The sequence below is a fragment of the Ursus arctos genome, chromosome X, assembly GCF_023065955.2.
Source record: "Ursus arctos isolate Adak ecotype North America chromosome X, UrsArc2.0, whole genome shotgun sequence".
Classification (NCBI taxonomy): Eukaryota; Metazoa; Chordata; class Mammalia; order Carnivora; family Ursidae; genus Ursus; species Ursus arctos.
In genome coordinates, this window is record NC_079873.1 from 43827395 (window position 1) to 43838555 (window position 11161).

Below are 11161 nucleotides of genomic sequence, written 5' to 3' on the forward strand. Positions count from 1 at the left end.
AAATGGCAAATCAAAGCACGTATGAAACTCGGATTAAAATGCTTCACATCTATTTCTGTCTCGGCGCTTTTTTTTTTTTTTTGAGACACCTTATGCACTAAGGGTAAAGTGGGGCTGTCTGTCCTCAAAGTATCTGGATGCATAGGAGAGACTGGTGTTTTGAAAAACAAACTGTTGAAGCCTCTGTTCTTCTCCTGGGCAGACCCCGTGGTTGCCATTCTCTGAAGCAGCACAGGCGGGAAAACCTCAACCCACCCTGCACGCGCCCAACTCTCTGCGCGTGCTCATTGCTGTGAGAGAACAGTGCGCATGCTCATTGCCCTGAGCGACTGTTGCTGGGCATGCGCATTGCCGCCCGTGTTCTGTGAGCGGAGCTGAGATCGATTGAGGCGGTCGTGTTCTCTCTGCCCTGAGCTTTCTCGCTACCTGAATTCAACTGGTAGGTCCCCAGATCAGTCCTTTCAGGAGACTGAGTGTGAGCTAGAATGGAGGCGGAGTCAGTGGGCGTCGGGCAGGTGGGGACAGTAGATCTCTGGCATCCTAGGTGGATGTTCGGAAGAGCTAGCGCCCTTCTCCTCACAGGCTTTGCGGCCGCCATTTTGCTCATCTTCGTGTTGGGGCCGGAGCAAGTGAGGATAGTGGGCTTGGAGGGGAGATGTCGACGGGGCGAGGCCTGGCCCCGGGGGTGGGGGTCCTGTTCCCTGCTTAGTTGAGCTATCTGAGTAATGGAAGCACCTGCAACTGCCGGCAGAACACAGAGGCCAGGAATCTCAGTGGGACCCTGGGCAGGGAGCAGACCAGGCGGTATGGGAAAGGCCAGGAAGTGGGGAATGCTGGGGGCTTGTAACTGGGTCTCCCGAGATTTGTAGTGCACTTTGCAGAGTATCAGGGTAGGAGGCGGCCCGTGGGTGTGTTGCGCCGCTAGACACCGGAACCCTCGTAGTGCGAACACAGCCACAGGCCGAATGCGAAAGATTGTTTCTTTCTCTGTGTTCCAACAAAACCTTATTTAAGGCGGTAAAATGAGTAAATGGGAAAGTGACCAAAGCAGCAGTGACTCAGGTTTCAATGTCCCCCACTATTTTCTCAAACGCCTTTGTACTGGGCAATCTAGCTGTGAGACTAAGCCTCGTGTTTTAGCCTGTCCGTAAGGTGATTTCACGGCCAGCCTGGCTGATGGAAACGATCTTGCATCCCGTGTATTTGGTGTGACCGCAGCGTGTACGCTTTCCTCATACTAGGTTGGCTTTCTTTTTTTTTAAATGATTAAATAAATTATTTATTCATGTGATATTTTGTGCACCATCATTACAGTCATAATTTTGAATATTATTTTGTAATATGAAAAATTGCTCACAATGTGTTATTAGATAATAATAGCTCCGGCCTTTAGCATTTTGCCAGAAAAGAAAGTCAATAAAATAAATCCCACAAATCTTAATATACCTTAAGTACAAAGATTCTGGGATGAAATAACTTTTTCAGAGTTACTTATGTACTGTGTCGTTTTGGAAAATGTTACTTAATCTTAGGAAGACTATTTTTTAATTCATAAAATGGGAATAATAGTCATAGTACTTACTCCACAGAGTAGTTTCAGCTGTGTTAACATACTAATATATGTAAAATGCTTAATTCATTGCCCGGCATATAATAAAAATTCAATAAATGTCATTACAAGTACACATAAATACCAACACACATATATGTACATAGGCAAACCTACTTTTATACACCTTCTCACATTTTCTGTCTTGGCAATCAGTTTTTCCTTACCCTACAGCTTTCTGCTATGGATGCTAAGCTATGAGAAGTGGGAAGGTATTATCTAGAGTTGCACTGTACAGTACTGTAGTCCCTACCCATAGGTGAGTAGCCACTGAGTACTTGTGATATGGCTAGCCCAAACTGAGATAGATGTTCTGTAAGTGCAAAATCCAGACTGGATTTTGAAGATTGTGGAAAAAAACATTTTGAAGAGCATGGGAAAAAGAGTGTAAAGCATCTCAGAAATTTTTAATATTGTTTACATGCTGAAAAGATATTTCTGATATATTAAATCGTTAAGTATATTGTTAAATAAACTCATTACACTCTTTTGGCAAAGGCAATTACACAAAACCTGTGACAACATCGATGGAATATTCTCCCCAAAATAATTGTTTCAAGCCATTCTTCTGCTTCCCAGTCTTGCACTTTCAGTTGTATACGCCTGACATTTCTGTTTGGATCCTACTGTCATCTTAAACTCACCGTGCCCTATACCATATTTTCATTTTCTTCACAACTGTATTCTATTTCTGACTTTCCTATTTCTGTTCTATTCTTACTGCTCTCACGACCTCACCTCCACTTGCCTGAACCACGTCAATAGACTTTCATCTGGGAGATTTCTGTTACTTGACTCCTTTCAATACATTCTGCTTACCAAATCTAGATTCATCTTGCTAAAACATCACTTAAAAAAATTATATCCCTCCTTTAAAAAACCTTCAATGATAATCCACTTGCCTGTATGATAAGACCCTTATCATGTGGTTTGGTATCATTCTGGTCTTCTTTCTAATTTCTTGGTCCAGAAATTAGAAACTAGAAAATACTAGTTATTCTTTATCCTTCAAACACAATTTCTGGGGATTATAGAAATGTGGTCAGGTGCATTGTACACGGGAAAAGGAGTAGGTTTTGCAAGTTGGTGGGGTTGGGGGAAGAAGAGATTTCATTGGGGGCATATGGAAGTTGATAGGCCTTAGATAAATTAACATTTCCTTCTTGACTACCTTATAAGAAGAGGCTCTCATTCTAATGAGAATTGGAGTAGGTGGGAGATATAGAAAACGGAAAGAGGGGGTCATTCAACAATTTCTCAGACTATGAGCTTCTCATTGTACTACAAAAATGTGCTGACTGTAGAAAGCTGATGCTTCAGATTTGCAGTTATTTGGGCAATTACCCTGGGTTATTTTTCCAGGAAAGAAGGAGGTTTGGAGGTCTACCTTCAAAGTGCACATCTCTGTAAGTTTATTAAGATGAACAGAACTTCCTACAGCCCCAGATGTATTAATATTTCCCAGCGCTTGAACTTGTAGAATTCTTTATGATTTCCAAATAGCATTCATGATGATTAGTTCATGGAATTGTCTCAAGACCATGAGACAAAACAATGGAAGTTAATATCAAAATATAGGTTTGTGTTCTTGAGAAAGTCAGCTAAATTCTGTATACAGGTTTTCTCCAAAATGGCAATAATGCTGTCTGCCATGTGTCAATCTCATGGTCTTGAGACAATTCCATGAACTAGGTTGGCTTTCAAAGTATTTTCAAGGTAAAAAAAAAAATGAAACCTTTTTGGCCTTGGAAGAGGTATACCTCTCCTTTAGAGTACGTTTTCCAAATACCAATATTCTCCTTTCAGGGTGAACTATGAGTGGCCGAGTCAGATCAAGATCCAAGTCCAGTCAAAGAAAGGATGATCGAGGGTCTAACCAGCACGTGGCCGTGAGTACTTCCAGATCCGATGTTTTTGAGTGCCATACATTTATTGCTCTGAAAATTTTGAGGAGCTGCAAACATACAGATGCAGTGATAAAAGCTTCTCTGCTGCTAGAGGGAAGGAAACATTGAACCAGAAGGAATCCATGTTTCTGTTGCCTGTGGAAATACACCCTATGGCTTCTTTGTCACGGTTATTAACGACCAAATGTGCATGCCCATCCCAGCATCCTTTACAGTAGACTCCAAAGTGCTTGTGGCTACCTCTTGTTAGAGTAGCCGCTCTGTGGGAGAGTAACTTTTCAGAACAAGTCCATAGAATCATGACGTGGGAGTCTCTTTGTGCTTATTCATTATTTGATAGCAAAATGTGTAATGTATATTTATTCTGTTAGCATGTATTAACGAAACACGTTTTTATCTGTGCACATACACACACACCCCTAGGAGCAGCAGCCCAGTGATGAGCACCCAAAACAGAAGGAGGTACCACCTGCGAGTCAGGACATTATACCTGATCAAGGGAAGGAAGTTGAAGGAGCACCTGTGGCTCAAGGTGAAGGGAAAGGGTCGCAGAATGTCTGCGGGGGCAGGGGGTGTGTGTGCATCATGTGTTATGACGTCCCAGAACAGGAGTAAAGCATCGAACTCTACATCAAAAACCAGGGATGTACTGTATGGTGACTAACATAATATAATAAAAAATATTATTATAAAAAAATAAATGTATTACCTATGATACCATGGAAATAAGAAGAATTGGGACAATAGAAAATAAGTCTCTAAAACATAAGATATTAAAATAAAAACAGTGGAAAGTCTGATAAAAAAAAAAAAAAGAACAGGAAAGAACACATGAGAAGAGAATCTCAGTCATTTCCGGAAAATGGGCTGAAAATGTGAAGAGAGTGTCGTGTGCAGCTTCATGTAGTCCTTTGCTGTAATGAATCTCCCCTGTTTCCTCAAGAATGAATTGGTGTGCTTGAAAATGCAGTCTTTCCTAAATTAGAGGAAAATGTTTCACTAACTACAAAACTATACATCGTTTCACTGGTTTAATTTGTTCTTCTTAGAACATTTCTGTGTGGCCTTTTCACTCATTTCATCCAAAGCTTAAGCAGTTTTCAGCAGCATAGGCAGAGTGCCAGGTCAGCATATCCGATGACATGTGGAATAAAGCCGGGTTGCATTGGGATGGAAGCCCCATTTTATAAATGAGAAAACTAAGGCTCAGGGATTGTGGCTTGCCAAAGACCGCTTGACACATGGAGAGGTAATTCAGTTTTTGTTACAAGGTTTGTGTTCATGGGGAACCTGGCTGGAACCTAGAGCGTGTGACTCTTGACCTCGGGGTCGACAGTTCAAGGCCCATACTGAGTGTAGAGATTACCTAAAATAAGAATTTTTAAAGAGGTTTGTGTTCTTCCTACCGTCTGTGTTGTACAAACAAGTGCATGGTTTTGTATAGAATGCTTACTACTCAGAGGTGTCCGTACTGTAAAGTAGCTTACTACTGGTACAGGAATCAATCCAGTTCAGGGGAGCAGGAGAGAGACTCCAGGAAAGAGCTCAATGAATGAGAGCCTCTGTCAGATTATTCGTTTGATATGGTACATTTCGTAAGAGCTGGGTAATTCAGGAAAGTGGCCTTAGGGTCACTATAGTAGTATGATTTTTAAGCGGCTTTAAAAGGTGTTTAGATACCCTTATGGGTAGGAGAATCCAAAGTATCTTAAAATGATCATGAAACAAGAAAGGAGTGTCTTCCAAATATAGCCTTTTCACCAAGTACGTGTAGTGAATTATTGACACCATTCAGGCCATGGGTTATGTTAGAAATTTGCAGTTAAGAGGGTTCCACAAGGGGCGCCTGGGTGGCTCAGTTGGTTAATGGTCAGCCTTCGGCTCAGATCAAATATCCCAGGGTCCTGGGATTGATTCCCACTTTGGGCTCCCTGCCCAGTGGGGAGCCTGCTTCTCCCTCTCCTCCCTGCTTGAGCTGTCACTATCTCTGTCTCTCTCTCAAATAAATAAATAAAATCTTTTTAAAAAAGAAGAGGGTTCCACAAACCTCTTCCTGACAACAAAGTCCATTAATTTCTTTCCACTTCACTTCCTGTATTCTCACTGTAAGACAGTAGTTGGACTGTTAATCACTAATGTTTTGCTGTTGGTTTCGGAACTTTGCTCCATATATGACTCCTTTATCCTAAGTTCCCTACAGGGACTTTGCACTTAAATCGAACTAGTAAGATTTGACAAAATAACTTGCGGGTTGCCCTAATACGGAATGGGTGTCACTAGTGTAGGATTTGTGACATGCCCACACACACACTCAGCTAATCCTTCAGAAAACTATATTCTCCTTTTAAATAAACTCTTACGCATGGTGTAGACTTGTTTTCTTAGATAGCTGATGCTCTCTCTTCTTAGAACACTACGGTAATATAAAGGAAATAAAGTGCAGTGGGCTTTATCTTTAGAATGTCACTTGAAATAAAGCATATCGTACTACGGGGAAACAAGAATGGGCAATGCATGTTTCCATCACATCTTTTTTTTTTTTTTTTATCACACTAGCCTATAGGCTCTTATTTATTTGTATTTCATATTCACTGCTTAAATTTTGATTACGTTTGTGTTTCAAGGACCGGACCTGGAGGCTGATCTCCAGGAGCTGCCTCAGGCAAAGGCTGGGGATATAACTGAAGATGACCCTGAGGTCAAGGGGACAAGCCTGCCCTTCTTAGAGCCCATTAAAATGCCGGAAGCAGGTATGTTATCCATTCACAGTGCAAAGTATGAGGGTCTTTTCCTGAATATAATATCTTTATTTAAGTAGATATAACTTTCAGGATACATTCAAAACAGAGTTTACATATGAAGACACTGTCCCCAGTAGTTCAAACCCGAACATCCTGACGGCCTGACTTACACACTAGTGGACATAGAAACAAAGTGGGTCAAAGCCTTATTAAATCATAAAATATGAAAACAGTTCCTTTTTTTGAGTATAAATAATCTGGCAGAGACCTGATAATATTGAGATACTTTTGTAGGTTCTGCTTTTATCAAACACAAAATTCATTTGGATTAAATATTATGCTGAGGCACTGAAGTAGGTTCTACTACCAGCTCTAACATAACTTGTGTGATTCTCGGAGAATCCCTTAACTTCGGAACCCATGTTTACTCATATATATATGGATTTCAATTCAGATATATTACGCTCATTTTTAATGCTGATTTGTGTGTTCTGTGGTTCTGTTGGCTACCGTACATAGAATACAAAGATGTTCCATTTTGCACGAGTTTTCTTTTTTTATATCAGACAACATCTTTGGTCAAATTTTAACATGTGAATTGAGATTTGACTGCCGCTGAAAACAACAAAACACAATGGTTGCTCTTTGGGCTTCTCTATGGAGACCTGGATACCTAATCCTGCTGTTATTATTTTTTTTTCCCAAATGTTTATTTAAATTCTAGTTAGTTAACACGTAGTGTAATATTGGTTTCCGGAGTAGAATTTAGTGATTCATCAGTTACATCTAACGCCCAGTGCTCATCACAACAAGTGCCTCCTTAATACCCGTCACCCATTTAGCCCATTCCCGACCCATCTTCCTCCATCAACACTCAGGTTGTTCTCTGTAGTTAAGAGTCTCATGGTTTGCTTCCCTCTTTTTTTTTCCCTGTCCCATTTCATTCATCTGTTTCTTTTCTTAAATTCCGCATATGAGTGAAATCATGTTATGTGTTTTTCTCTGACTGCCTTATTTCTGTTAGCATAATACACTCTAGGTCCATCCACATCATTGCAAATGGCAAGATTTCATCATTCTGATGCCTCAGTCATATTCCACCGTATACCACCTCTTCTTTATCCATTCATCAGTCGATGGACGTTTGGGCCCTTTCCATACTTTGGCTATTGTTGATTATGCTTGTAGCTCTTTGACTCTGTAGTTTTGTGTCCCTTGGGTAAAAACCTCCTCTTGTAACTGCTGGGTTCACAAGGTGGTTAGTTCTCTTTTTAACTGTTTTAGGATCCTCCATACGGTTTTCCACAGGGACTGTACCAGTTTGCATTCCCACCAAGAGTGTAAGAGGGTTCCCCTTTCTCCACATCCTCGCCTACATCTCTTGTTTCCTGGGTTGTTAGTTTTACCCATTCTGACAGGTGTGAAGTACGTGACCATATAATCTATTCGACAAACTGGAACACCGTTAGGGCACACACCGGCACGGCAAACGGTTACCCTACTTGATCAACGGCATAAGGGATCAACTAGCTGACAAAAACAGTTTTCCACTTAAGCATAACAAAGAATAAATTACATGTGGTACTTAGTAGTTTCTCTGCTAACATCACTTAAACAGTAACCAGCTTGGCATTATTACTTCAGCATCATATATTGAGAATATTATTTCAAGTTCAAGAAGGATACTTACACCTAAATTTGTTTTTCAGTTCTTTGCGTGTTGTGTGTAGTTTTTGTAAAACTACGTTTGGTTTTTGCTTTCCATTTGAAACTACCTTTAATAGGCTCCTTTGGTTTTGTGTGTTAGGAACCTCAACTGTCTTCGTGTTTTGTTGTACCAGTGGAAAGTGTGGTGTGTTCAAAACATACTGGTAAAATATATGCTTGGAATTCTGTCTTATACAATGAAAAGTATAGTGTCCTTCCTGTACCATTAGTTTACTCGAAATACAATTCTGCTGAGTAATGTTTCCCACTGTTAACGTCCTTATCTTACAGGTGAAGGACAGCCCCAGATTTAAACAAGGACAAGCTGAAACATGCAGACTACTCTTATGTGGGGTACTTCACTGTTGAAATTCTCTCAATAAAGTTTTACAGACTTCCTCCAAAGAATCTTTTGAAATCTTGTGTTAAACTTATTCTAAGTAGGGGGCGCCTGGGTGGCTCAGTCACTTAAGCAGCTGACTCTTGGTTTCAGCTCAGGTCATAATTCCTTGGGCATGGGGTGGACCCCGAGTTGGGCTCTGTGCCCCGTGGGGAGTCAGCTTGAAAGATTCTGTCCCTCTGCCTCTGTTCCCTTCCTCCCTTCTTCCCTCCCTCTCTCTCTCTCAAATTTATAAATACATCTTTAAAGAAAAACTTCTTCTAAGTAGTAGATGCTATCAAAAATTATGTCAGTTTTTTGAAATGTTATATTCTGATTGAGCTGATACACTCAGATATATGCTATGTATGATTTAATCAGTGTACATCAGCATCCATTTTGAGTTTCAAGCATGCACAATTATGTCATCTTTGAACACTGACAGTTTGTTTCTGCCATTTTAAACGTTTTCCTTTTCTTTTTTCTCTCATTTTACAACATTGGACAGACCCACCCAGTACAGTGTTGAAAAGAACTGGTCACAATGTTATTCCTGATAAATTAGAAAAACTTCCACATTTTACTCTATTTACTGTAATGTAAAGGAAGTTCTATTCTTATTCTCGTTTACTACGAATATTTGTATTGAACATATGTTGACTTCCACCAAACACCAAACATTTAGGATTCTTACCTTCATTAATCTGTTAATGTGGTGAATGACATACATATTGTCCTATGTTTAAACCAACCATACATTACTGGGAGGGAACAGTCACGATGTATTATGTTTCTGAATAACTTACATCTTAATAATTTGTTTAGAAGTTTTATGACTATCCTCGTGAGTGTCATTAGCACACACTTCTATATAGTGGCTTGGATTTTGCTCTCAAGCTGATACTAGCTTCATAAAATGAGTTGGTGTTTTTCTATTCTCTGGAACTGAAGACTCTGAAAGGCTGTGAGTAACGTAGGACTAGACTCGCCCGTGCTCCGCTGTGTCTGGATTGCATCTCTGTTTTGCAATTGGACCCTTCCTAAATGGCAGGTGACTGAAGGGGCACCTCCAGGGTCCCATCCTTTCAAATTTGTGAGGTGCCCATCTTCTCTGCAAGACACCTCTAATGACGCTGTCACTCCAAAGCTACCTGCTCCAGTTTGTATGCGCTTACGAATCTTATAGGCAGAAAGCTAAGGTCACAGCTCTGTTAACTACGTCATTTTGATCTGTGCTGTATGATTGCAAATAGCTGACCAAGCACGACTTGGCTACGCTTACGACAATAGGTCCATTTTTTGAGCTTTTTTAATAACAAGGGTTAGAATTAAAACTCTGATTTATAGGGTGTGTACTATATGGCAGCCACTTCTCTCTCCTGGGTTCCATACATTTATAACCTCATCTAATCCTCACAGAAAGGTGGGTCACAGTGTACCCAAAACTTACATCTGACTCTAATAAGCAGTAGATTTGGGGATTTAGTTCCAAGTTAGAAGGCCTTGCTCTTTCTCAAAGTAAGTACTCCTGAAAATGTTGGCCAGGAAAACTGACAGTGTACATGATGGCTATGCTGGTAACCTGATGTTTACATAAAAATTCGTAGTAATTTCTTTTTATTGTTGGAGGTGAGGAGTTGTTTGTTTGTATTTTGACATGAGGGGTTTTATCCTCCTTTTGAAGGAAAGGATTCCCAACATGTGGCACACAGAGGTCACATGGTTTTGCAGATGAAATCATTAATATAGAAATAAAGATTTCAATTCTTTATAAGTATGGGGGACAGGTAATATAAACTTTTCGATTTTTAATGTAATAGCACACTTAGTTTACTGTGCTATAGAAAAATATAACTCTAACGCTAAAGCAATTTGGAACAGCTTCCAGAGAGAAAGATAGAGAACTCATGTCACAAGCCCCATGGCAAAAACCCACACACAAATCTCTTGCAGAACTTCTAGACTTTCTTGAAAAGCTTTTAAAGGCAGGATGCCTGGGCGGTTGAGTCGGTGAAGCCTCTGCCTTTGGCTCAGGTCTTGATCCCAGGGTCCTGGGAAAGAGTCCCCCATCAGGCTCCTTGCTCAGCATAGGGCTCCTGTTCAGCGGGGAGCCTGCTTCTCCCTCTGCCTGCCACTTCCCGTTTGTGCTCACTCTCTGACAAATAAGTAAATAAGATCTTTTTTTTTTTTTTAAGTGTTTAAAGGCAGGGACGTTAGCCATTCTAATACGTATGAGTTGATATCTCATTGTAGTTTTTTTTAAATTTTATTTATTTATTTGACAGAGAGAGAGAAACAGCCAATGAGAGACAGAACACAAGCAGGGGAGTGGGAGAGGAAGAAGCAGGCTCCCTGCCCCCCTAGGAGCCTGAATGGGGCTCCATCCCAGGACTCCAGAATCACGCCCTGAGCCAAAGGCAGACGCTTAAGGACTGAACCACCCAGGCGCCCCCTCGTGTAGTTTTGATTTGTTTGTCGCTGATGATCAGTGATGTTGAGCATATTTTCATGTGTCTGCTGGCCATCTGGATGTCTGCTTTGGATAAATGTCTATTCATATCTTCTGCCTATATTTTAGTTGGATTCTTCGTTGTGCGGGTGTTGAGGTTTATAAATACTTTATATGTTTTGGATACTAACCGTTTATCAAATGTGTCATTTGCAAATATCTTCTCCCATTCTCCAGGTTGCCTTTTAGTTTTGTTGTTTCCTTTGCTGAGCAGAAGCTTGTTATTTTGATGAAGTCCCAATAGTTTATTTTTGCTTCTGTTTCCTTCCCTCAGGAGACATATCTAGGAGGAATTTGCTACAGCTGCTG

At 40.6% G+C, this 11161-nt stretch overlaps 1 protein-coding gene across 1 annotated transcript; it reads left to right on the forward strand.

Moving 5' to 3' along the window:
• The first annotated feature begins 374 nt into the window (after nt 1-374).
• Nucleotides 375-8359, forward strand: LOC125281191 (P antigen family member 3-like). Its single transcript, XM_048213310.2, has 5 exons — nt 375-439; nt 3416-3498; nt 3940-4048; nt 6141-6266; nt 8256-8359. The coding sequence occupies exons 2-5, from the start codon at nt 3424-3426 to the stop codon at nt 8276-8278; spliced, it is 333 nt and encodes a 110-aa protein (XP_048069267.1). The 5' UTR covers nt 375-439; nt 3416-3423; the 3' UTR covers nt 8279-8359.
• The last annotated feature ends 2802 nt before the right edge of the window (nt 8360-11161 follow it).